This window comes from Symphalangus syndactylus, chromosome 20 (assembly GCF_028878055.3).
Source record: "Symphalangus syndactylus isolate Jambi chromosome 20, NHGRI_mSymSyn1-v2.1_pri, whole genome shotgun sequence".
Lineage (NCBI taxonomy): Eukaryota > Metazoa > Chordata > Mammalia > Primates > Hylobatidae > Symphalangus > Symphalangus syndactylus.
The window spans coordinates 47,534,941-47,562,400 of NC_072442.2; the positions used below are offsets into that span (position 1 = coordinate 47,534,941).

At 45.0% G+C, this 27,460-nt stretch overlaps 2 protein-coding genes across 27 annotated transcripts in view; one reads left to right on the forward strand and one right to left on the reverse strand.

Annotated features, from left to right (window-relative positions):
• Window positions 1–9,805, reverse strand: part of CDC27 (cell division cycle 27) — a 65,102-nt gene extending 55,297 nt beyond the window's left edge. For 4 of the 21 annotated variants that reach the window (XM_063629291.1, XM_063629290.1, XM_055257668.2 and 1 more), the window contains exons 1-2: window positions 9,635–9,803; window positions 2,079–2,154 (exon numbers count right to left, since the gene is read on the reverse strand). In XM_063629291.1, the coding sequence (XP_063485361.1) occupies window positions 2,079–2,154; window positions 9,635–9,661 (103 nt within the window). In that variant the 5' untranslated portion in view covers window positions 9,662–9,803. Of the gene's footprint in view, window positions 1–2,078; window positions 2,155–9,237; window positions 9,430–9,634 lie in introns of all 21 variants that reach the window. The other 17 variants (XM_055257671.2, XM_055257674.2, XM_055257673.2 and 14 more) reach the window with 10 other exon arrangements.
• Window positions 9,806–9,813: 8 nt separating this feature from the next.
• MYL4 (myosin light chain 4) overlaps window positions 9,814–27,460 on the forward strand; it is a 38,742-nt gene continuing 21,095 nt past the window's right edge. The window contains exons 1-2 of one of the 6 annotated variants that reach the window (XM_063629299.1): window positions 25,114–25,443; window positions 26,875–26,995. The gene's annotated coding sequence lies outside the window, so the exon portion shown is untranslated. Of the gene's footprint in view, window positions 9,961–10,015; window positions 10,413–25,113; window positions 25,444–26,874; window positions 26,996–27,460 lie in introns of those variants that run through there. The other 5 variants (XM_055257695.2, XM_055257691.2, XM_055257692.2 and 2 more) reach the window with 5 other exon arrangements.

The following is a 27,460-nucleotide window of genomic DNA, read 5'->3' on the forward strand; positions in this document are numbered from 1 at the left end:
TGCGGACATTAGTCTCAGTTCTTCATCCAGAAAATGGCAATAGCAATGTCTATTTGATAGGATTATTGAAGATTAAATTAGTAACTAATATTAAATACTTAAGAGTACCTAGTATACAGTAAGAAATCAGTAAGTGATAGAATTATTGTTATTATTACTGAGCCAGGATAGTATCTGCTCTTACTACACTTAATTCTAAAATCTTTCCTCATATAAATTGGTTAAACAGAATGGTTAGGTTCTATATTGAAAGAAACTAACATTTACTGAGCAACTTTCCAAGTGCCAAGCATTGTATCAGGCACATAAATAATGTGGATTAAACAGCTTTATGTGGACTAATCTGGGAATCTTGCCACCAATTCTATGGGGAAAATCTAATTGAATTCTAAACCATGAATTTACAACTTTTAAGAGCCTAGCTATAATAAACTAGAAACTGCCTATTCTTTAATAATAAACAAATACAAAAAGGAAATACTAGAAATAGAAGACAGTGGCCGAGTACAGTGGCTCACATCTGTAACTCCAGCTCTTTGGGAGGCTGAGGCAGGAGGATCACTTCAGTCCAGGAGTTCAAGGCTGCAGTGAGCTATGATTGTACCACTGTACTCTAGCCTGGGCGACAGAGTGAGATTCCGACTCAACAAAAATGTTTAAAAATACAGCAAAATATGGGGCCTGCCTAGGTATCAATGAAAATATTTTTAAATAGATTATTCACAATAAACATCACTTTTGCATAAGTGAATGGAGTAGATTAATCTATTGTATAATCTTCTCTCTAAGCCTTCCATTCCTTCTCACCTTTCTAATCTTTTCATTGGGACCTTAAACTCCTGTTGCCCAGATCTTCCTCACTTTTCTCACTGAATTCCCATTCTCCACCCAGGACCTGACAGCTTGCTCACATGGACAGTAATCACCTTACATCCCACTATCTCAGAGTCAAGGTAAGGCTGGTTTCCACTTAACTTCTCAAAACTACTTCCAAGCATTGCTCTTTGTCCTTTTGTGAAATTTCCTGCCCCTGAGGTTTAGGCCTTGTTCTCACAACTCTCAGCTACTAAACTCATACTGTTTGACTTGTAAATTCCATTTAAAAGTATATAACCCAAGGAAATGACTCAAAAAAAAAAAAAAAAAAGCTGTACACAATGATGTCTGTATCAGCATCTTAGAAAGGGAATTATAATAATGACGGAAACAAAACATACATTATCAGTGGTGTTTATTAAGCATTTATTACCAAGCCAGATGGCTGTGCTAAGGGCTTTAAAGAAACCATCTCATTTAATTTTTAATTCTAAGAGGCAATGATTATTTTATAGACGAAATATCTGAATTTTCAAATAATAAAGTAACTCGTCCAAGGTTATAAAACTGTACATTTAAGTGACAGGTTAGGATGTGTTCCAAGGCTATAGAGTCTAAATCCATGTTCTTCACCATAGAATACAGATTCTTTTCTTAAAAAAAAAAAAAAAAAATACATGGCATGGTGGCTCATGAGTATAATCCCAGCACTTTGGGAGGCCAAGGCAGGTGGATCGCCTAAGCTCAGGAGTTTGAGACCAGCCTGGGCAACATAGCAAAACCCTATCTCTACCAAAAAAAAAAAAATTAGCCAGGCATGGTGGTCTGTGCCTGTGGTCCCAGCTACTTGGGAGGCTGATGTGGGAGGATCACTTGAGCCTGGGAGGTAGAGGTTGCAGTGAGCTGAGATGGTCCCACTGTATTCCAACATGGGTGACAGAGTGGGACCCTGTTTCAAAAAAAAAAAAAAAAACAAAACAAAACCCAAAACAACAAAAACCCTGGAAAAAAAAAAACCTAAAGATTGAAAAATGATTAAGTAAATCATAGCATATAAACCTGAATCAATGCTACATAGTTATTAAAAGTAGTATGTAAGGGAACTATACAGAAAAAAAGTAAAGATTTTATGAACTAGTGTCAATCAGAAAAAAAAAAAAAAAAGATGATGATAGCTAGAATCTTGTTACTGTGATAAAAAGTTATGGAATTTCATATATGTTATTCATTTATCATTCTACAGCAATGAACAGATTTCAAACCTTCTGCATAAAGGCGTTCTGCGAGGAAAACTGCATCTCGGTAAGCATAGTGGTTTAGTGCTTGCCATATAGCAGCCTGCAAATGGAGGAAAAAGAACATAAATATACATACATACAGACTTTCAAGGTAACTACTAGCACAGAGCCTTACATCGAATACTGAAATTAATATCCCTAATTTAAGTGATAAAACCCCAATGCCCACAGAACAAACTCCAAAGTGTGCTGGGTAAGGCTCTTCACAGTATGGCTCCTAACATATCTGAATTTCCCCACTCAACTCTCTATGGACTTTTAGGCTTCTGTGCCTTTGTACATCCTTTTCCTCCATTGGGCAATGTGGGCTCCCCTCGCCAATCTCCCCTTATAAACTGCTCCTCCCTAAAGATCCAACTGAAATAACATCTGCCCCATAAAGCTTTCCTGGCTGATGTCAAGCCATTTCTTTTCTAAGATACCTCTTCTAGTAGCGCACTCATAACATGGTTATTTGTTAACAGGACTGCCAACCCTACTAAACTACAGACTGTTAGCAGCAGTGGTTCTCAACCACTTTATGTGATATACACGACAGAGATATTAAACTGTATGTCATCCTCCCACAAAAACTTCCCTATCTATTACCTTTAATGCCACTCAATTCTCATCCACTCCAGGAAGCATACCGGAATGCAAATGAGTAAAGTTATCATAGGAATAACTTTTAATTTTTGAATAGGTGTTTTCTCTTTTAGAATTACAAAACATATAACCTAAAGTATATATGAGATAGAAGGACATTTTAAGTAACAATAACCAAAGACATTTAGGCCCATGTACTCACCACCCAGCTTAAGAAATAAAATATCTCTGAAACTCCCTGTGTGCTCCTTGTTGATAACAAAACCTCTCCCTGCCCCAAAGAGGAAACCACCACACTGAATTTTCTTGACCTTTCTCTTGGTTTTCTTCACAATTTTATACATTTGTACATATCATCTCTAAGCAGTATAACATTTACTTTTTCCTGTTTTTGAACTTTAAATAAATACAATCATATTGTATACATTCTACTACGATTTGCTTTTGAAATCCAATGTTTCGAAAATTCATTCTTGATGTGTGTAGCTATAGTTCATTTGTTTTCATTGCTGAATAAATAATATTTCCATTGTATAAACATATCAAAATCCAAAATGTATTTTATCTATTTTACAGCATGTGGACATCTGGGTTATTTCTAGGGTTGTTTTTTTGTTTTGTTTTTCCAATTATAACAATGTTGCAACAGTCTTAAGATTCATCTCCCGGGGTATATGTTTAAGAATCTCTCCAGCCCATCACGGTGGTGTGAGCCGTTAGTCCCAGCGACTCAGAAGGCTGAGCTGGGAAGACTGCTTGAGTCCAGGAGTTCGATCATACTTGTGAATAGCTGCTGGAGTGCAATAGGAGCAAGACTCCCATCAAAAAAACACAAAAAAGAATCTCTCCAAATTAGGATATATATTGAGGAATAAAATTACTGGATTGTTGAATATGCCTATGTTCATCTTTACTAGGTAATGTCAAATCATTTTTAGTAATAAACTACTTTTGAGATATCTCACACCTGATCATGATACAAGTGTTATTTTTTATTTTTAGCACATACACCAGCTTATAATTTGTTGAATGATTTAATAAGGTTACAACGGAAACCAGTAAAATCTGGTTACTGATCACTAGCTAACATTGTACCAGTACATCTAAATTATATTAAGTGATTAATATGCCTTAGATACAGTAAAGGCTCAATAAATTTTGTTGAACAAACAAGTAAATGTTTAATAATTCTGCAATGAGTATTATTAATTATAATTTTAAAAATAAAAGTAGTAAATGACTTAGCCCTTTCTATTTCCTCAAGAAAGAACAGTAATGAACTTAGTTTGGGATCTCTAGAGCCTCTTGTTTAACCTTTGTTTATATACCTTAAATTTTATAAAGTCTCAAAGATGTCTAATTTTACCATTCCTATCTAGATACAAGGAAAAAGATGAGATTAGGCACCATTATTATACACTCTAATTGCACCAAGTACCTTTCCTTTGTAATACTTCCCACTGCTATAATTCTGTATTAATTTAGGAAAGTATTTGAGTGATGTTTTCCTCACCATATTATAAACTCCACAAGGTAGGGGCTACATCTGTTTTTGCTCATTATTATACTCCCAGCATCCATTATGTGCTTTTAAAGCAGGTGCTTATATGTTGAATAAGCAAATGATCTTTAACTTCTAGCAGTCATCCACTGTTGACACTCTTGTACGTTAGTCTCAGCATTAAGTTTCTTTGTATTCCTAGATGTATATCTAATAATTAAGAATCTCTGGGAGTCTCTATTGAAAGAAACTCTGTGATAAATAGAAGAATTATTTTATTATGCAAATAATTACCACCAAATTACTCCTTTATGAAATCTGGGATTTCCTAAGAACCTACATGTTTAATTTTGTTGTAAGTGAAAGAAAATGGTGAGTAGAACAAAGATACCAAAGATTTGATGTTCGGAGATGTGCTCAAATTTGTGTGCCAGCACTTCCAGTAGTGGGACTTTGTGGGAAATACTCAACTTTTCTCAGCCTCAATCTCTTCATCTGATAAATGGAGTTTATTTCTTGGAGTTGTTTTGTGGATTAAATGAAATGATCTATTTATAATGCTCCTAGTATACTGTCATACATTAAGCACTTGGAAAACCGTTTCCTTGCCAATCTCTTAATATAGAGAAATTCAATAAATATGTAGTTTCTGTTACATAACATCTCCCCAGCATACCTGCTACAACTGCTTATTTTGCAATATATAAGCCACAAAAGACTCAAATGATTTACCAGCTATTTTACTACTATGGACCACTAGGAAAATTTCACACACATATACTAAAGTCAAAAAGTCTTAGAACTTTGAAATTTTTTCTGTCCTTTTAAAATTAAAGAAATAAAAGGCAAGGGCGGGGGGAAAAAAAGAAGGAAAAAAGGTATCATATTGAAGAGTTGTATCCATTTCTGACTTAAAATCAAGCTTTGCTCAGAACATTATTCCCTTATCACCAATTCTTAAGAGCATCAGAAAAAACTTGCCATCTCGAGAATCTCACATACTGCTTCCATCCTGCTTTGCTCAATCAATTCTAAGTTCCTGACTAACAGTGTCTCTTGTGCGGGGATTGGGGGGAGAACAGATTATTCTCTAAGGCACTACAGATTAGTGGCTGATGATGAATAGGGCTAAAATCAGCACCTCTGCCCAACTGATGGTGTGGGACTTCCCTTAAAAGAACAACACCCAGTGCATTACTAGAGTTCTACAAATTAAAGCTAGATGGACGAAATGCTGCTAAAAGAAAGTTATGAAGCCAAAAAGAACAACGCTTCTCTCCCTCTCCCCTAAAAAATGTTAAGAGAAATCTGACTGATTAATGGGTTAGTCCCCAGGTGCACTAATTTAAAAGATAAATAAACCAACAGCTTAAAGTTGCAAAATTCCTTACCAGCTAGCTATTCTTAAATATAAAATATTATTTAAAATATAAACAAACCTCTATAAGTTGTACTCAGACTTAAATGTAATCACCATAAATTTTTCTCTCTTTTTTTTGAGACAGAGTCTCACTCTGTCACCCAGGCCGGAGTGCAGTGGCACGATCTCGGCTCACTGCAAGTTCCACCTCCTGGGTTCACGCCATTCTCCTGCCTCAGCCTCCTGAGTAGCTGGGACTACAGGTGCCTGCCACCACGCCCGGCTAATTTTTTTTGTATTTTTAGTAGAGAAGCGGTTTCACCGTGTTGGCCAGGATGGTCTTCATCTCCTGACCTCGTGATCCGCCCACCTCAGCCTCCCAAAGTGCTGGGATTACAGGCGTGAGGCACCGTGCCCCACCTGTAATCACTATAAATTTTTTGTTAGAGAAAGCTTATTATAAAAAATTTTTATACTTGTTTTTGTTAAATTTTTTAAACATTTTGTGTTCTTGTTTTTGTCAAAAAAGCTGTCTTTATTTTATTTTATTTGTTGGTCTTGAACTCCTTGGCTCAAGTATCTGTCTGCCTCAGCCTCTCAACGTGTTGGGATTACGAGCGTGAGCCACTGTGCCCAGTCAGCTGCCCTTTTTTAAAAACCATAAAAGAAATGGATAATAAAGGCTTCAGACAATGTAAGAAGATGTAAAGAAAAAAAAATCACTGTTGAAATTTCATATTATACATTATAATTGAATTTCTAGGATACTGATTTAGTTTAGATGCACATCAGTGGTTCTTACTCTGGGCAATTTTGCCTCCTTACTCTCAACTAATGCCCCAACATTTAGCAATGTCTAGAGGGTATTTTTGGTTGTCACAAATGGAGGGGTCATCCAGTGGTTAGAAGCCATTCTACAATGCACAGCTTCCAACAAAGTATTAGCTTGCCCCAAATGTCAATAGTGCCCAGATTAAGCAGCCCTGGTCTACGTGATCATGCAGTTGGATTATTCTGCTAGGTCTGTATGTTAGTCTGTATGTCTAACTCTTGTCTCTTCCTCCCTTTCCAACAGCACCAGATAAATATTCCCAAAGTGGTGCTTTTATTACATAATTCCTCTGCTCAAAAACTCTTCTGCTCATATAATGGTTATTCATTACCAATGTACATTAAATCTGAATTTCTCATTGAGTAGCCAAAATATGTTACCCTTTGAGTCCATGTTAGATGCTGTCCCTGAACATTTTATCCCCAGCCAAGAGTACTCCTTCACCATCTGATATCTCTAAAACAATATCATGTATATAGTACCCAATTGCTATATTGCTTATTAAATTAATTTTTGAAAGGCTTATTTACAACTTCATCCAACACTTCTGTGAAGTCTTAACCCCTAGGAATAATTGCTAAATCTATATAAAATCTCTTTGCTTCTTTTTTAAAAACCAATTTCATCAGGTGACTTTTATAAATATCCAAAAAGCTCTCACTGAATTCACTTAGGCTAGTGTGTCTTTCCAAATAGCTACTATTAAAAATAAAAGAACCGACAGAACTTCTGCCTCATATGTGAGACTTTGGTAAGGACTCAAATATAAAGTAATACTCTTCTGGGAAGTAGTAATTTGAGACGGAGTTTTAATTTAGGCATATATGGTATATCAGACTGGCCATTCTACGTTAAAACTTTAAAGAAAAACATGCAGAAAACAGTTGTTCATCTTTTCTGTGAACTTTTTCCTATGCCTAGTAATACCATCAACTCTGAGACATTCCAAGAAAGAACAATTTTCCAACTTACTCTCATTGCTTTCCAAATACATGCAATCTGTCATCATAGTTTTTTTAATAAAGACAGTATCTTATATATCTGTCCTATTTTTATTCTCTTCCTAATTCTTTCCCATTTGCAGCACTATCCCTGATCATTGATCTTTATCATTGTAGCCAAAGTTGCTTGTTCTTCTCACTGCTCCAAATCCCTTCTTGAATGGCTTCTTATACTATACAACCAAAATTTTCCCCTAGTCATATCCTAAAACTTTCTACCACTATCTCAAAAATCTAATGGAAAATGCAAGTATGAAAAAGAAGCAAATTTGACATTTAAGCCTTAAAAATATCAAAGTGTATTACTGCTCAGAGTACTTTAAGGACAAACAGGAAACCTGATGGGTACTATCTAGAAACAGGCTACATATTCCTTTTCTTTTCCTGCTTTTATTTATTTTTTTTTTATTTTGAGACGGAGTCTCACTCTGTTGCCCAGGCTGGAGTGCAGCAGGACCATGTCGGCTCACTGCAACCTCCATCTACTGAGTTCAGGCAATTCTCCTGCCTCAGTCTCCCAAGTAGCTGGGATTACAGGCGCCCACCACCACGCCCAGCTAATTTTTTATATTTTTAGTAGAGACGGGGTTTCACCGTGTTGGCCAGGCAGGTCCCGAACTCCTGACCTCAGGTGATCCACCCGCCTCGGCCTCCCAAAGTGCTGGGATTACAGGTGTAAGCCATGGCGCCCGGCCTTCCATGCTTTTATAAAGTCTGAAATTATTATTAAATGGTGGTTATAGTCTATCAATGCAACTAGTTTACCACTTTAGAAGACTTCTGGGGCCAGAGAAAGCAAAAAAAAAAAAAAAAAAAAAATCATTAACTATTAAAACAAAATTACATGAATATGCAACAGAAATTAAATAACTTGAGTAATCTGCTTATCTATTTAAGTTCATGTTAGGCCTTAAAAAATTATATATATATAACTACCTCATCTACAGCCAGAATAAAAAAAAATCTTAAAAGAAACTATACTGGTAAAAAGAATTTGGATGGAAATAGCTCTAGAAAAACTGATACAACTTACAGACAGGTAAATTTCATAAGATATAATCTTACATTTTATTAATTCAAACACTAATAGCTGCTATATGTAAACAGCTGGAGAAAAAGCCAAACTAGAAGAAATGAGTATTTCATGCTGTTTAGAAAAATGAAATAAATATGAAAGTAGTCATATTAAAATATTTACTATTTTATACCTCAAGCCTTTTAAGGGCAATATGAAGGAATTTCTAAAAATCGGTTTGCTTTATAACTTCAAAATAAAGTCCATGACTCAATGACAGCAGTTGATAGAGGTCAATTCTGATCAAGTCAAAGATCATATAGTGGGATGAAGTCTCCCAGACTTGGTCCATTACCAAGGCACAAAAGATTCAGTTTCTCCAGATGTCAGGGGGGAAAATGACTTGGCACCGCATCACACACTTAAAATCCAATAGGGTTCCTTTAATGCAACACAGCACTGTGCGTCAAAGCATACCCTGGTGTAAAGTCAGTGAAATGGACAGAAACACCATTATTTGTCTTTCATTTCCTGAATGCCTTATAAACACGCACAACAAAATGCTCCTGATCCCCATCAGAGAGGATGAAAACAACCCAGATGTGCCCTTTCCACCTCCTCCTCTGGTATTGGTGCTTGCACCTCAGCACTGAGGCTTGGAGTTGTCTTCTCAAACCATCATTGTCCGGTGGGAAATTCACCGAGAAAGGAAACGTGGGATAGGAAGTCTGTTACCAAAATAGAAATTAGTATTAAAAAGACCGATCCTACTCTCCCTCCACCCTCTCACATAAGACAAAAGAAAAAAACCTCCGTAAACTTGCCCTACCGTCACGAAGATCATACAAGCTCCGATCAAATGTGCTTCTCGATCATCTTTTAGGCAAGGAAGCGCCTGGGGTGCATTTTCGGCCTCTCATCTCCCACCCCCAGTCAAGCCAGGCCCCTGGACTGACAGGAAGGGCTAGCCGGACGTTGGCTCGGACGGGAAAGGCGGTTATTCTCGCCGAAGCCGCTCACACTAAGGGTGAAGTAATGTAGGGCCAGAGGTAACACGGCTTAGGCTGTGGGCAAGGCCTCCGAACTGACGAAAGATAGGCAGGACACGGCAGCAGGGGAGGCGGGAGAAGCAGCCGGGCCTAGGCCGCACCAGGCCGCGGAGTGGCCCTACGCTGCTTCCCGACCGAGGCTGCGAGCCAAGCCTCAGAGAAGAAGGTTATCATTACCTGGACGGGTTCCTGCAGCACCGTCATCCTCGAGGCTCAGGCCCACTTTCTGCAGTGCCTCAGGCCCCCCCTGTAGCGGCTCCGGCCCGGCCAGCCCCGGCTCATTTAAACTCACCAGCGACCGTTACCGGGGGATGGGGGAGGCCGAGCGATTGCCGAGTGCTTCCGAGCGGAACACGGGAATACCCGAAGTGGAGAAAGCCGAGCGGGAACCACACGGAAAGGCCCGAAATGGGCCGGAAATACCCGAGGTTGGTCGACGAGAGAGAAAACCGCTGCCGGCAATTGTCGAAGATTACCGGAAACTACCGAGTCTGACCCAAGGCGTAAGTTTTTCTTCTCAGCCACGCCTTCAGCCGCGCACACCACGCCCAATCGGCCGTCCCAGGATTGGGCCACGCCAAATCGGCAACCAGCAGGCTGGGCGTGGCGTGACAGAGCGGGCGGGGATCGTTACGTGGCGGGGTTGCAGTGTGGACTCGCCCCTCAGCCCTACTGGATTCGCCACTCAGCCCTTCTGAATTAATTGGTGTGCTGTAGATTGTAAAGCAAAGGGTAAAACAGCAGAGTTTGGGGCTTTTAATGAATCAACAAGTATTTGTCTATTGAGTTTAGATCATTCGTCCATTCCAGAAGTATCTACTCACGGCTCTGGGGGAAAGCTGAAGAAATTTGGAAAGATTGCCACTCCCCAAAGAGATAGGATAGCTTCTGTCCTCAAGGAGATTAAGGTCTTTTTAAGGGAAAAGCAGTGTAACAGAGAACGCTATATTATATGGTGCATATTATAAGCAATATAAAAATTCAGAGAGGGAAATTATGTTAAGATGAGGAAAGTTTTATGGAAGGAAAAAGTTTAAAATGGAGTTTGAAGGATGGGTAAAATTAGAGGAAAAAGAAGTATAGGAAAGTGAAGGGAGGAAAAATGGTATCAGTCTGCTAAGAAGGCATTAATTGGAAATAGTTACTTAGGTGAAGAGATCATGGAAAAGCGCAATAGGCCATTAGAAATTTTTATTTTTAATAGGTGAGGCATCGGGCCGGGCGCGGTGGCTCACGCTTGTAATCCCAGCACTTTGGGAGGCCGAGGCGGGCGGATCACGAGGTCAGGAGATCGAGACCACGGTGAAACCCCGTCTCTACTAAAAATACAAAAAATTAGCCGGGCGTGGTGGCGGGCGCCTGTAGTCCCAGCTACTCGGAGAGGCTGAGGCAGGAGAATGGCGTGAACCCGGGAGGCGGAGCTTGCAGTGAGCCGAGATCGCGCCACTGCACTCCAGCCTGGGCGACAGAGCTAGACTCCGTCTCAAAAAAAAAAAAAAAAAAAAAAAAAAAAATAATAATAATAATAGGTGAGGCATCCCGCTGTGGTAGGAAGAGTAGGGGATCGGAAATTCAGAGGCCTGGTTTTGAATTTTATCTTTAGCACTAACTAGTCATAGGTCCTTGGCAAATTACCTCTCTGAACTTATGTTCGCTTAGTTTGAAAAAAAAGGATTAAGAGAATTCGATGTATTACAAATGTGGCCGTGTCTAGCACACAGTGTCGACTCTCTCATATTTCCTTTCTGCTCCTCCTCTCCCCCCAAAAAGAGTGAACCAGGGAACTGTTTTAATTTTTTCAGCAGATGAGGAAAACAGTTTTTGAAAGTTACTTTTCTAGTCAGGAGTTCTCTAGGCTAGATGTGAGACTCATGATATATTCCATTGCCTGGAAATTTCTTTTTGGGTGATGTTGGAGGGAGATATTTTTTCTTTCATTTTTAAAAACAAGGCTGACAGAGCTACACTGCATCCTTCTCCACCGCCTTCTCTTGTCACTGTATATGTACTTATAATCCCTAAAGGGCAGGTGCTAAGGTGATTTTTGGCTGCCCTGTGCCCAGTTGCTTTAGCGGGATTATGCTGGATGACTTGAGTGGTAACAGACTTTTACACTGGCCTAGAAAGTAGCCATTAGCTATTTAAAGTTTAAGCTAAAATAAAATGAAGTTAAAAATGAAGTTCTTCAGATGCCCTGGCCACATTCCAAGGATTCAGTAGCCCTGTATGTGGCTAGTGACTGCCATATTGGACAGTCACACAGGTATAGAACATCACCAGCATTGGCTTGGCTAGGGCTGAAAGATTCAAGATGGCTTCACTCACATGTCTAGGGTGTCAGTGGTAGCTGTTGGCTGGGTCCTTCATTTCTCCTCTGCATGACCTCTCTTTTCACATTGGCCTCTTATCAGTCAGTAGTTTAGCTCCAGCTTCTTGACTTAGTGGTTGACAACAAAGTGTGCAAAAATAGAAGCTGTGAGGTCCCTTAGGCCTAGGCCAGTGAGCATCACTTCTTGTTGGTCAGAGTAAGACTCAGAGCCACCCTGAATTCACCAGGAGAAATAGAGTCTACTTCTTAATGGGAAGAGTGGCAAAGTAACACCACAAAAGGCATGTGCCATCGGAGGAGTTTTTGGGTCATCTTTGGAAACAATCTACCACACTAGGTATGAGATGAGAGTATCTAAGATTGGGAATGGAAAGAAAGGGATAAGTAAGAGCTATCACTTTTAAAATGTGACCCTTTCAACTGAACACAGTACTCCAGATTTATTCTGATTAATTCAGAATGCAGTTTGGACTATTATTATCTGGACACGTCTATTAAAGTGGACTACAGTTGTATTTACATTTTTTTTTTTTTTTTCCGAGACTGAATCTTGCTCTGTTGCCCAGAGCTGGAGTGTAATGGTGCAATCTCAGCTGACTGCAACCTCCGCCTCCGGGGTTCAAGCAATTCTCCTGTCTCAGCGTCCTGAATAGCTGGGATTGCAGGTGTGCGCCACCACGCCCGGTTAATTTTTGTATTTTTAGTAGAGACGGGGTTTCACCATGTTGGCCAGGCTGGTCTCAAACTCCTGATCTCATGATCCGCCCATCTCGGCCTCCCAAAGTGCTGGGATTACAGGCGTGAGCCACTGTGCCCAGCCTGTATTTACATTTTTTAGCCGTCACATGACACTGTTTGCTCATGCTAAACTTGTGTGGTCATTTACGGACTCAGCTCTTTCACACAACATGCTGCCAACCCAAGTCTTGTATGTGTGCAGCAGAGTTTTGTAAACCTAAATATAGGACCTTACCACAGAGGATACATAAAGATGATACTTTGTGAAAATATGGATCTAGAGTCAGCATTTAAAGAGCCTCTGACGCTTGGCACTCTGGCTTATAGACTTAGAATTTGCCTAAAGGCTTTTTTCTTTTTTCAACCTAAAAAAGAGCATTTCCTGGCTGGGTGAGGCGGCTCACGCCTGTAATCCCAACACTTTGGGAGGCCAAGGCAGATGGATCACCTGAGGTCAGGCGTTCCAGACCATCCTGACCAACATGGAGAAACCCTGTCTCTACTAAAAATACAAAATTAGCCAGGCGTGGTGGCACATGCCTGTAATCCCAGCTACTCGGGAGGCTGAGGCAGGAGAATCGCTTGAACCTGGGAGGTGGAGGTTGCGGTGAGCTGAGATTGCACCATGGCACTCCAGCCTGGGCAACAAGAGCAAAACTCCGTCTCAAAAAAAAAAAAAAAAAGGCCGGGCGCAGTGGCTCACACCTGTAATCCTAGCACTTTAGGAGGCTGAGGCAGGTGGATCACAAGGTCAGGAGATCGAGACCATCCTGGCTAACATGGTGAAACCCCGTCTCTACTAAAAATACAAAAAATTAGCTGGGTGTGGTGGCAGGCGCCTGTAGTCCCCAGCTACTCGGGAGGCTGAGGCAGGAGAATGGCGTGAATCCGGGAGGCGGAGCTTGCAGTGAGCCGAGATCGGGCCACTGCACTCCAGCCTAGGTGACAGTGCGAGACTGTGTCTCAAAAAAAAAAAAAAAAGCATCTCCTTTCTGATTGTTGTTGACCAGGTTAATACATCTGTTGTGGTTTCTACTCATCCACAGCAAAGCCACATTGTTTGAAGTACTTTGGTGGGGTATTTTGGAGTGTTTTTACTTCCTTCTCTGCTCCTAATTGACCTACTTAAACTCAGTATTCATCAACCACTTGGACATCCTGCTGTCATCCGTTATCCAATGTTTGGCTAGTGAGTGGAGTTGGGTTACAACAGCATTATTCCAAAAGTGGAATTGGAAAATTATTTTTTCTCCTAAGCCTGCTTCTTGGTCTATTTCATATTCAGTCAGATTTGGAGGCTGGCATTTAGGGAACTATTCAAAAAGCTAGACATGGTATCATTAGCAAAATGTAGGTCCCACGGAAACATAGCCCAGAGTAAGCATACTCTCCTGAAGTCTTTCAGTCCTCCTTGTCTGTACCCTTCATTTTGTCCCTGTTGCATGCGGTCTTATGGCCTCCTTACCTGACCTTGCACCCCACCACCCCCACCCCACCCTCACAATGTTTACTCTTTGGTCATATCATCCTCTTCTTTTGGCTTCTCTAATGACACCACCTCCTAGCTTTCCTCCTACTGCTCTGTTTTTGTTTGTTTGAGGGAGTCTCGCTCTGTCACCCAGGCTGGAGTGCAATGGCACTATCTTGGCTCACTGCAGCCTCTGTCTGCTGGGTTCAAGTGATTCTCCTGCCTCAGCCCCCTGAGTAGCTGAATTTACAGGTGTGCGCCACCACACCCAGCTAATTTTTGTATTTTCGGTAGAGATGGGGTTTCGCCATGTTGGCTGGGCTGGTCTCGAACTCCTGACCTCAAGTGATTTGCCTGCCTCGGCCTTCCAAAATGCTGGGATTACAGGCATGAGCCACTGTGCCTGGCCTACTGCTCTGTTTTTTAATCGATTTCCTTTGCAGCTCCTCTGCCAGCCCCTTTAATATTAAGCGTGCTTCAGGGACCTGTTCTAGGCCTTCTTCTCACCCACCCTGCACATTCTTCTTAGGACGGTTTTAGGCAAAACCAACCAACCTTCCTTCCTTCCTTCCTTCCTTCCTTCCTTCCTTCCTTCCTTCCTTCCTTCCTTCCTTCTTTCTTTCCTTTCTTTCCTTTCTTTTGAGACGGAGTCTCACTCTGTCACCCAGGCTGGAGTGCAGTGGCGTGATCTCAGCCCGCTGCAACCTCCACCTCCCAAGTTCAAGCGATTCTCCTGCCTCAGCCTCCCGAGTAGCTGGGACCACAGGCACACGCCACCACGCCGGGCTAATTTTTGTATTTTTAGTAGAGATGGCGTTTCGCCATGTTGGCCAGGCTGGTCTCCTGACCTTAGGTGATCCACCCACCTTGGCCTCCCAAAGTGCTGGGATTATAGGCATAAGCCACCATACCCCACCCCTATCCATTCTTGTGGCCCCAGTTTCTCATCTACAAATGGTTTGAAAAATTTGTGTCTCCAGCCAGACTACTTTTTAGAGCTTCAGGCCCAAATGACTAACTGCCAAGAGGACATCTTTATCTGGATGTCTCATAGGCACTTTGTTCGGAATGGAACCCCTCATTCTCTTAAAATATTTCCTATCCCAGTTTAAGATATAAGATATCACCATCTTTTCCATTGCCCAAAAGATTAGATAAGGGTTAGTTTAACAAGGTTTGTACAGATTTCTTCCAGCCTCAGCTCTGTCTCTGGTGATAAGAATGGCTTTCTCCTGGTACAAGGAGGGCATCTTTTACATGGGAGTTTTATCTCTTGGTTTCAGTAAGGAAGGCCAGAGTGCTCTTCTTGCATATGCTGTTTTTCAAGTGTATATTATTCTCAAAATAATCCTTATGCCAAAGTGGCATATATCAGCGTGGCATATTTTGACTCTACAATTCCAATATCTAGTCACAATGACCTGCCAATTTTACCTCCTAAATATATCTTCATGTTTCTTCCTTCCTGTATCTTACCTACCTCCAAAAATAAGTCTGATCATGTTAGGACTCCTCTCCCTGTCTTCCCCCCCCCCCCCAAATTCGGGACTTACCTTCAGGTCTAGTACCTGCCTCTTTATTCAGCCTTATCTCACTCATCTCTCCTTTATAGTCCACCTTCCAACTACATAGAATTTTTTTTTTTTTTGAGACAGGGTCTCCCTGTTCCACCCAGGCTGGAAGCTTACTGTAGCCTTAACCTCCCAGGCTCAAGTGATCCTCTCACCTTAGCTTCCCAAGTAGCTGGGGCTACAGGTGCATGCCACCACGCCTGGCTATTTTTTGTATCTTTTGTAGAGACGGGGTTTTGCCATGTTGCTCAGGCTCTTCTCGAACTCCTGAGCTCAAGTGGTCCACCCGTCTCGGCCTCCCAAAGTGCTGGGATTACAGGCGTGAGCCACCGTGCCCAGCCCCTTCATGGAACTTCTTTTTTTTTTTGAGACAGAGTCTCACTCTTGTCACCCAGGCTGGAGTGCAATGGTGCAATCTCGGCTCACTGCAAACTCTGCCTCCTGGGTTCAAGCAATTCTCCTGCCTCAGACTCCTAAGTAAGTAGCTGGGATTACAGGTGCACGCCACCACACTGGGCTAATTTTTTTTTTTTTTTGAGACGGGGTTTTGCTCTTGTTGCTCAGGCTGGAGTGCAATGGCATGATCTTGGCTCACTGCAACCTCTGCCTCCCGGATTCAAGCAATTCTCCTGCCTCAGCCTCCCAAGTAGCTGGGATTACAGGCATAGACCACCATGCCCGGCTAATTTTGTATTTTTAGTAGAGATCGGGTTTCTCCATGTTGGTCAGGCTGGTCTTGAACTCCCAACCTCAAGTGATCTGCCTGCCTTGGCCTCCCAAAGTGTTGGAATTACAGGTGTGAGCCACCGTGCCCAGCCAAGTATTTTTAGTAGAGACGGGGTTTTACCATGTTGGCCAGGCTGGTCTCCAACTCCTAATCTCAGGTGATCCGCCTGCCATGGCCTCCCAAAGTCACCCACTCTCTTGCCTCACAGGCTTTGCATGTACTGCACTCTCCCCAGAACCCTCTTAATTCCACTCTTCATCTTAATTCTATCTTCATCTGGCTAGCTCTGCTTATCCTCCAAATATACTTCTTTCAGGCCTTTTCTGCTCCTCTGGGATAGGTTGCCTCTCTCTGCTATTACTCTAGTGCTACCAGACTTGTCATTACTCCCATCACTCTTTGCTGTAATTATCTGTTTAATTGTCTACTTCTGGTCTAGCCTATAAGTTCCATAGGGCAGAAGCCCCGTCTGCCTTGTTCCCTGTGTATTCTCGACACTTAGTACAGTATCTGGCATATAATGGGAACTTAGTATTATTTGTTTAATGAATGAATAGAATAATTCTAACTCACTGTGTTCCTAGTATTATTTTTGTTTGTTGATTGATGTTATAGACTGGTTGCATCTCCTCAAAATTCATATGTTGAAGCTAACCCCTAGTGTGGCTGTATTTGGACATGGGGTCTCTGAGGAAGTGATTAAAGTTAAATGATATCATAAAGATGGGGCCCTGATCCGACAGAATTAGTGTCCTTATAAAAAGACACACTGGAGCTTCCTTCCTTTCTTCCTTCCTTCCTTCCCTCCTTCCTTCCTTCCCTCCCTCCCTCCTTTCTTTCTTTCTTTCTCTCTCTCTCTCTCTTTCTCTCTCTCTTTCTTTCTTTCTTTCTCTTTCTTTCTTTCTCTTCTTTCCCTTCTTTCTTTCTTTCCTTCCTTCCTTCCTTCCTTCTTTCTTTTCTTTCCTTCTTTCCTTCTTTCCTTCTTTCTCTCTTTCTCTCTCTCTCTCTCTCTCTCTCTCTTTCTCTCTTTCTCTCTTTCTCTCTTTCTCTCTTCTCTTTCTCTCTTTCTCTCTTTCTCTCTTTCTCTCTTTCTCTCTTTCTCTCTTTCTTTCTTTCTTTCTTTCTTTCCCTCTCTGGCCCAGGCTGCACTCTACTCGGCTTGCTGCTGCCCGCGCCGCGGACTGCCTGGGACTGCCGGCGCCCGCCACCGCTGCCTACCTTTTCTCCTTTGGATGCAGGCACGCGTTCGCCATCTTGGCCACGCTGGTCGCCAGCTCCTGACGCCGAGTGCTCTGCCCGCCTCAGCCTCCCGAGGTACTGGGACTGCAGACGGAGTCTCGCTCACCCAGTGCTCGGTGTTGCCCGGGCTGAAGGGCGTTGGCGTGGTCTGGCCTCGCGGCGGCCTCTGCCCCCCGGCCGCCTGCCTTGGCCTGCCAGGGTGATGGGATTGCAGCCCCTGCCCGGCCGCCGCCCCATCTGGAAGGTGGGGAGAGCCTCTGCCCGGCCGCCCCGTCTGGGAGGTGAGGAGCGCCTCTGCCCGGCCGCCCCGTCTGGGAAGTGAGGAGCGCCTCTGCCCGGCCACCCACCGTCTGGGAAGTGAGGAGCGCCTCTGCCCGGCCACCCACCGTCTGGGAAGTGAGGAGCGCCTCTGCCCGGCCACCCACCGTCGGGGAAGTGAGGAGCGCCTCTGCCCGGCCACCCACCGTCTGGGAAGTGAGGAGCGCCTCTGCCCGGCCACCCACCGTCTGGGAAGTGAGGAGCGCCTCTGCCCGGCCACCCACCGTCTGGGAAGTGAGGAGCGCCTCTGCCCGGCCACCCACCGTCTGGGAAGTGAGGAGCGCCTCTGCCCGGCCACCCACCGTCTGGGAAGTGAGGAGCGCCTCTGCCCGGCCACCCACCGTCTGGGAAGTGAGGAACCCCTCTGCCCGGCCACCCACCGTCTGGAAAGTGAGGAGCGCCTCTGCCCGGCCACCCACCGTCTGGGAGGTGAGGAGCGCCTCTGCCCGGCCACCCACCGTCTGGGAGGTGAGGAGCGCCTCTGCCCGGCCACCCACCGTCTGGGAAGTGAGGAGCGCCTCTGCCCGGCCACCCACCGTCTGGGAAGTGAGGAGCGCCTCTGCCCGGCCGCCCCGTCTGGGAAGTGAGGAGCGCCTCTGCCCGGCCACCCACCGTCTGGGAAGTGAGGAGCGCCTCTGCCCGGCCACCCACCGTCTGGGAAGTGAGGAGCGCCTCTGCCCGGCCACCCACCGTCTGGGAAGTGAGGAGCGCCTCTGCCCGGCCACCCACCGTCTGGGAAGTGAGGAGCCCCTCTGCCCGGCCACCCACCGTCTGGGAAGTGAGGAGCGCCTCTGCCCGGCCACCCACCGTCTGGGAAGTGAGGAGCGCCTCTGCCCGGCCACCCACCGTCTGGGAAGTGAGGAGCGCCTCTGCCCGGCCACCCATCGTCTGGGAAGTGAGGAGCGCCTCCGCCCGGCCGCCCCGTCCGGGAAGAAGTGAGGAGCGCCTCTGCCCGGCCGCCCCGCCCGGGAAGAAGTGAGGAGCGCCTCTGCCCGGCCGCCCCGCCCGGGAAGAAGTGAGGAGCGCCTCTGCCCGGCCGCCCCGCCCGGGAAGAAGTGAGGAGCGCCTCTGCCCGGCCGCCCCGCCCGGGAAGAAGTGAGGAGCGCCTCTGCCCGGCCGCCCCGCCCGGGAAGAAGTGAGGAGCGCCTCTGCCCGGCCGCCCCGTCCGGGAAGAAGTGAGGAGCGCCTCTGCCCGGCCGCCCCCGTCCGGGAAGAAGTGAGGAGCGCCTCAGCCCGGCCGCCCTGTCTGGGAAGTGAGGAGCGCCTCTGCCCGGCCGCCCCGTCCGGGAAGAAATGAGGAGAGCCTCTGCCCGGGCGTCCCATCCGGGAAGAAGCGAGGAGCGCCTCTGCCCGGCCGCCCCATCCGGGAAGAAGTGAGGAGCGCCTCTGCCCGGCCGCCCCATCCGGGAAGAAGTGAGGAGCGCCTCTGCCCGGTCACCCATCGTCTGGGAAGTGAGGAGCGCCTCTGCCCGGCCACCCACCGTCTGGGAAGTGAGGAGCGCCTCTGCCCGGCCGCCCCGTCTGGGAAGTGAGGAGTGCCCCTACCCGGCCGCCCCGTCTGGGAAGTGAGCAGCGCCTCTGCCCGGCCGCCCCGTCCGGGAAGAAGTGAGGAGCGCCTCTGCCCGGCCGCCCCGTCCGGGAAGAAGTGAGGAGCGCCTCTGCCCGGCCGCCCCGTCTGGGAAGAAGTGAGGAGCGCCTCTGCCTGGCCGCCCCGTCTGGGAAGTGAGGAGCGCCTCTGCCCGGCCGCCCCGTCCGGGAAGAAGTGAGGAGCGCCTCTGCCCGGCCGCCCCGCCCGGGAAGAAGTGAGGAGCGCCTCTGCCCGGCCGCCCCGTCTGGGAAGAAGTGAAGAGCGCCTCTGCCCGGCCGCCCCGACCGGGAAGAAGTGAGGAGCGCCTCTGCCCGGCCGCCCCGTCCGGGAAGAAGTGAGGAGCGCCTCTGCCCGGCCGCCCCGTCTGGGAAGTGAGGAGCGCCTCTGCCCGGCCGCCCCGTCCGGGAAGAAATGAGGAGCGCCTCTGCCCGGGCGCCCCATCCGGGAAGAAGTGAGGAGCGCCTCTGCACAGCCACCCATCGTCTGGGAAGTGAGGAGCGCCTCTGCCCGGCCACCCACCGTCTGGGAAGTGAGGAGCGCCTCTGCCCGGCCGCCCCGTCCGGGAAGAAGTGAGGAGCGCCTCTGCCCGGCCACCCCGTCTGGGAAGAAGTGAGGAGCGCCTCTGCCCGGCCGCCCCGTCTGGGAGGTGAGGAGCGCCTCTGCCCGGCCACCCATCGTCTGGGAGGTGAGGAGCGCCTCTGCCAGGCCACCCATCGTCTGGGAGGTGAGGAGCGCCTCTGCCCGGCCACCCATCATCTGGAAAGTGAGGAGCGCCTCTGCCCGGCTGCCGCATCTGGGAAGTGAGGAGTGCCTCTGCCCGGACACCCATCGTCTGGGAGATGAGGAGCGCCTCTGCCCGGCCGCCCATCGTCTGGGAAGTGAGGAGCGCCTCTGCCCGGCCACCCATCGTCTGGGAAGTGAGGAGCGCCTCTGCCCGGCCACCCATCGTCTGGGAAGTGAGGAGCGCCTCTGCCCGGCCACCTATCGTCTGGGAAGAAGTGAGGAGCGTCTCTGCCTGGCCGCCCCGTCTGGGAAGTGAGGAGCCCCTCTGCCCGGCCGCCCCGTGTCTGGGTAGAAGTGAGGAGCTCCTCTGCCTGGCCGCTCCGTCTGGGAGGTCTACCACGGAGGCCAGAAGCAATGTGGGGGCTGGACGTGGTGGCTCACGCCTGTGGTCCCGGCACTCTAGGGGGCGAGGCGGGTTGATCACTTCGGACTAGGAGTTCGAGACCAGTCTGGCCAACTTGGCGAAACATGAAGAATACAACAGACAAACCAACCAACCAACTCAATGACAACAAAACAGGTCTACCCTGGAGTCATACTCTAATTTTTTCTATTTTCCTCCCTTTCTGATCCTTTATCCCACTTTCTTTTTCTTCCTCTTCCTTCTCCCTCTTCTTTGTCAAATAGAGGATTGAGTTATTATCACTGATCCATATAAAGTCCCTCTCTCATTTATTTTAACTCCCACCCCCATTTCTATTCCCCGACTTCCCATGTGCAACCTTCCTAATATGTTTGATACGCATCTTTTTGTTTGTATGTATTTTTAGAAAATGTTTATTGTTTTTGTATGCAAAAAAAATTAATAAAAAAAAAAAAAAAAAAAAAAAAAAAAAAGACACACTGGAAAGTTTGATCTCTCTGTGGGCATTCACCAAAGAAGGGTCATAGGAGGACACAGGGAGAAGGCCAACATCTAGGAAGAGAGCCCTCACCAGAATCTGTTTTGCCAGCCCTTTGATCATGGACCTCTAGCCTCCAGAACTGCGAGAAAATAAATCTCTATTGTTCAAGCCACCCAGTGTGTGGTATGTTGTTATAGCAAGCCCAGGTAAACTTATATAATTGATTATTCTGTTTATGTCTTGTCTCCCTAATGCAAGGGCCAAGTCTTATATTTCTCTATATTGTTCTTTGAAAAACACCACATATGTAGAAAATTCTTAAGAAATATTGACTGAGTGATTAAAGTGGAAGTCTTTCTACATATTATTCTTTCTTCCTGAAATACATTTCCCTTACTCTTTGACCAGTGAAATTCTATTTATCCTTCAAGCCTCAGCTTCAGTATCACATCCTCAGAATATTCCTAGACCTACCTAATTTAAATTCTTAGCTCCACTCTGTTATTCTCTCTCATGACATTTTTGTTCGTTTCTTTCATAGTATGTATGGTAATTTTAATCGTATTTGTTTAATATAAGCTGCATTGAAGGCAGGGACCTTGGTTTGAACATTATGTCCCCATCACCTAGTTCAGTGCCCTGCACAAATATTATAAAATATATAAATATTTTTTGCTCTTGTTGTTTTGTTAAAATATTATAATATTTCGCTCTTGTTGTTTCGTTAAAATATTGTAAATATATAAATATTTTTGAAATATCTGATGATTGAATGACTTGATCACTTAATTTCATCTCACTGATCTAAACATGATGCTTTTTTTTTGACTCCCCCTTTCTGGGTCCAGAGAACATGCTGGTCTTGCACATAAATCCTTAAGGGTTTTTTTTTTTTTTTTTTTTTGAGACGGAGTCTCGCACTGTCGCCCAGGCTGGAGTGCAGTGGCGCCATCTCAGCTCACTGCAAGCTCCACCTCCAGGGTTCGTGCCATTCTCCTGCTTCAGCCTCCCGAATAGCTGGGACTATAGGCGCCCGCCACCATGCCCGGCTAATTTTTTGTATTTTGAGTAGAGACAGGGTTTCACCGTGTTAGCCAGGATGGTCTCGATCTCCCGACCTCGTGATCTGCCCGCCTTGGCCTCCCAAAGTGCTGAGATTACAGGCATGAGCCACCGCACCCGGCTAAATCCTTAAGGGATTTAAAGTCAAGGCAGTATCTGAAGTATTGAGACTATTCAGAAAATGCATCTTGATTGAGATGAGCTCTGAGATGTGCTAAATGGCCTATGACTAGGGCGCCTAGGGCTGACTCAAAAGCACAGGGAAATAAACTACAGACAGCCCCCAAGTTATGATATTTTGACTTTACCATGGTGTAGAAGCAATGTGCATTCAGTAGAAACTGTACTTCAGATACCTATACAACCATTCTGTGTCTCACTTTCAGTACAGTATTCAATACATGAGATATTCAGCACTTTATTATAAAATAGGATTTGTGTTAGATGGCTTTGCCCAACTGTAGGCTAAGGTGAGTGTTCTAAGCACGTTTAAGATAGGTTTTGCTAAACTATGATGTTCAGTAGGTTAGGTGTATTAAATGTATTTTTGACTTGATATTGTCAACTGATGGTGGGGAGCATCTGTAATAAAGGCAGGGGACTAAAAGCAAATTAGCTTGTCTGGACTGGAGGCTGTATAAGCTTGGTTGAAATGGTGGTGTTGGGGACAGCTGATAAAAACCTTTGGGTTCCTGGCTGATGACTTTAGTTTTGATAAAATAGACCGAAGGAGCTGTTGATGATGATTGAGCTGGAGAATGACCTCATGAGACCAGAATTTGAAAAAGATTATGCTAACAGCTGAGGATTATGTGCATTGGAGGAGAGAAAGACTAGGGGCTAGGAATGCAGCAGAGAGGCTGCCAGGGAGTCTGGGCAACTCTGAATATTCACTATTCTAGGATCTTAGATGGTTGAATCTGAAAAAAGATAGAAAATTTAAACAGTTTCGAGTTACTAATTTAAAATGAGAAATATTCTTATCCAATTCCTTGTCCTGAAGGCATTCAGATTCTAACCAGAAGACTGCTTACTGAGTACAGACTTAGAACAAAAAGAGTAAATTTAATGATCTTAGTGGCTGTTGTCTCTTTTTTTTCTCAGAAGTGACGTATATACCTGACTACTAGATAAAAAATACCTATAGCATCTGGAGTGGATGCCCACCAAATAATAGATTATTTGCTTCTCTCTTTTCTAACTAGGCTCTAAGCAGCCTCATTTTTTCTCTGGGTAAATTGCAGAGCAATGGATTAAACGCAGATTGATTATATTTTAGTATTCAGTATAGACCGTAGCTGTCTTGAATAGATTTTGTTTTTGTTACCCATATGTGATTTGGGAGATAGAGGCTGATCTAGGTTTAAACCAGACTGAGTTTGGAGAGCCTCAGATGAGAAATATCCAAAGGTTAATTGAAAACATGAAGCTTGGCCAGGCACAGTAGCTCACGCCTGTGATCCCAGCACTTTGGAAGCTCAGGAGGATCACTCAAGGCCAGGAGTTCGAGAACAGCCTGGGCAACAAAGCGAGACCCTCATCTCTACAAAAAAATAAAAAAAATTAGCCGGGCATGGCTGTGTATGCCTCTAGTCTTAGCTACTTGGGAGGCTGAGGTGGGAGGATCTCTTGAACCTAGGAGTTCGAAGTTGCAGCGAGTTAAAATTATAGCACTGTATGGCCAGGCATGGTGGCTCACGCCTGTAATCCCAGCACTTTGGGAGCCCGAGGCAGGTGGATCACGAGGTCAAGAGATCAACACCATCCTGGCTAACAAGGTGAAACCCCATCTCTACTAAAAAAAAAATTACAAATTTAGCTGGGCGTGGTGGCGGGCACCTGTAGTCCCAGCTACTTGGGAGGCTGAGGCAGGAGAATGGTGTGACCCCAGGAGGTGGAGCTTGCAATGAGCCGAGATTGTGCCACTGCACTCCAGCCTGGGCAACAGAGTGAAACTCTGTCTCAAAAAAAAAAAAAAAAAAAATTATACCACTGTATTCCAGCTGGAGAGATAGAGCAAGACTTTGTCTCAAAAAAAAAAAAAAAAAAAAACAAAAACCCCACAAAGACAAACAAGGAAAGAATTTGGGACTGGAGAGAGAGAGTTTTCAGGCAGAACTAAAAGCATCTTTTAGTTGTGCACCTTCTTTCAGTTGTACGATCCTCCCGCCTTGGCCTCCCAAAGTACTGGGATTATAGGCATGAGCCACTGTGCCCAGCCTGCAGGTACTTTTCCTAAGATGAATAAGAGACCATTCCTGGCCCCAAGGAGCTCACTGTCTGGTGTAGAGGATGCAGACATACAAATACGTGGTTTTAATATAATGATAAATACTTTCACAAAGATTTTACAAGGCATTACATTAACAAATGTGTACCTGTAATCCCAGCTTCTTGGAGACCCTGTCTCAAAAAAAAAAAAGTACCTGCATACTGTAGGTGCTCGATACTTGTTAGTTGTAGTAAAGTATTTTTTTTTTTTTTTTTTTTTGAGACAGGGTCTCTGTCACCCACACTGTAAAGCAGTGGAGCCATCTCAGCTCACTGCAACCTCTAGTTCCTGGGTTCAAGCGATCCTCCCACCTCAGCCTCTGGAGTAGCTGGGACTACAGGCATGTGCCACCATACCTGGCTAATTTTTGTGTTTTTTTTTGTAGAGACAGGGTTTCACCATGTTACCCAGGCAAGCCTTGAATTCCTGGGCTCAAGTGATCCACCTGCCTTGGCCTCCCAAAGTGCTGGAATTATAGGTGTGAGCCACCACGCCTGGCCTCAATAAGTGTTAGTTGAATGAATGAATGAGAGTAATCTGAATGAGGGAGAGGAGAGTTGGTGGCAGAACTTTGGTGTTACAAGCATAGCAGAGAAGGCCCAAGACAAGCACACTAGATCTAGTCACAGGGAAGTCACTGGTGGTATGCTAGAGAGGAAGTCAGAATTCAAGAAGTAAAAGAGGAAGTTGGTGGAGAGGGAAACTGAGAAGAGAGAATAATCTTTAGCATTAAAAATATATCCCCAATTGCTGAGAAAGGATTTGGGCTCTTTTTCCTCACTGAGAGCTACCCATGCTGTGGGTTCCAGGGACATCTCTTCCACTGATGTCTCCTTGCTTCCTTGCCCCCTTGGGGGCTAGGCTTCTCCCTCAGAGAACCCTTGTGTCAGTTCTGCCAGCTCCCACGGTTGTCTTGGCATCCTGCATTCTAGTCTCAGGTCAGTCATAACTCAGTATGACGTTGGGCAAGTCACCTCCTTCTCTCTGGACCTCTGAAGTTCCTTGTAGCTGTTAGCATATCTGGGATGGTGCAGTCTGGATGACTGGTGAGGATTCCAACTTGCTCTCTGCTGCTTTGCAACTATAAATCTCTGCCAAACGCCAGCTATTCTGCCCTCTGCTTTAGATCCCTAGGTAGACTTTAACCCACCTTAGGCAGGCTCCCTCCCAGTGTCCTTCTCACAGGATTCAGTTCACACATATGTCACGAGACAGCACTGCCTTGATTGCAGTACAGAAATGAGCTTCAACCATTTAAACAATTGAGTGATGAGGCTGAACATACAGCATTCTCCACCTATGCTAAAGCAGTCAAGGAAATGAAGTTTGAGAGGATGATTTAAAATGTTGGCCAGGCGCTATGGCTCTTTCCTGTAATCCCAGCACTTTGGGAGGCCAAGGCAGGTGGATCACTTGGGGTCAGGAGTTTGAGACCATCCTGGCCAACATGGTGAAACCCTGTCTCTACTAAAAATACAAAAATTAGCTGGGCATGGTGGTGGGCACCTGTACTCCCAGCTACTCAGGAGGCTGAGGCAGAAGAATCGCTTGAACTAGGGAGGCGGAGGTTGCAGTAAGCCGAGATTGAGCCACTGCACTCCAGCCTGGGTGACAGAGTGAGACTCCATCTCAAAAAATAAATAAGTAAAAAATAAAGTGTTGTAATAGCTAGTTTTACTGTGGTCCTTGAACTTTGATTTTAGACACCTTTCCCCTCCTTTTCTGCTTTCATTTTTGGTGTTCTGGGCCTTATGAATTATTAAGCCTTCAGGTGATTCATTGCTTTTGTTTTCCTCCGTCCTTGGTGGGAAGGATTCTTTTATACAGAGGATTGGGTTAATCATTCTCCTGATTTATGGCCTTCTTTCTTCAGTGGTCCATGCAAGGCCTTTCTTGTTTAATTACTTATTTATTTTCTTTTCTTTTTTTTTTTTTTCTTTTTTGAGACGGAGTTTTGCTCTTGTTGCCCAGGCTGCAGTGCAATGGCATGATCTCTGCTCACTGCAACCTCTGCCTCTCCCAGGTTCAAGAGATTCTCGTGTCTTAGTTTCCCAAGTAGCTGAGATTACAGGCATGCGCCACCACACCCGGCTAATTTTGTATTTTTAGTAGAGACAAGGTTTCTCCATGTTGGTCAGGCTGGTCTCGAACTCCCGACCTCAAGTGATCCACTTACTTTGGCCTCCCAAAGTGCTGGGATTACAGGCGTGAGCCACTGCGCCTGGCCGGATTACTTATTTATTTTCTTTTATCTCATTGCCCCACCCATCCAAATCACACCCACTCTAGGCAATTATTGAATATTTTAATGTGTATTTTTTTGTTTGTATGTGTTCTTGGATAACTGGTAATGCTTCTAGTATGTGTGTATTATTAAAAATTTTAATAATATTTAGCTCAATACACCCAAAATGTTATCATTTCAACATGTAATCAATATGAGATATGTTACATTCTTCTTTGTCTTCTTTTTTGAGACAAGTCTCATTCTGTCGCCCAGGCTAGAGTGGAGTGGCTCGATCTCGGCTCACTGCAATCTCCGCCTCCGGCGTTCAAGTGATTCTCCTGCCTCAGCCTCCAGAACAGCTGGGATTACAGGTATGTGCCACCACGCCCAACTGATTTTTGTATTTTTGGTAGAGAAGGGGTTTCACCATGTTGGCCAGGCTGGTCTCAAACTCCTGACCTGAAGTGATCCACCTGCCTTGGCCTCCCAAAGTGTTGGGATTACAGGCATGAGCCACCGTGCCTGGCCCACATTCTTTTTTTGTACTTCAAAATCCAGTATGTATTTTCCTGTTATAGCATATCTCAATTTGGATGGTAAATTTTCATTATAAACACTTAATCTGTATTTAGATTTCATAAAATGCACAGTCGAAAAAGTAGATTCATATACCTAAGTTGTCCCAAGCATACTTAAAAGTTTTCTAATAATCAAATATCAAAAAAGTATTTTTCTTTAATGTTTACATGCAAACTGACAAAACTACTTCATATTAGTCACATTAGTCATATTTATTTTAGCAGACTTGACCTGACTTTGAAGTAAAAACATATCAG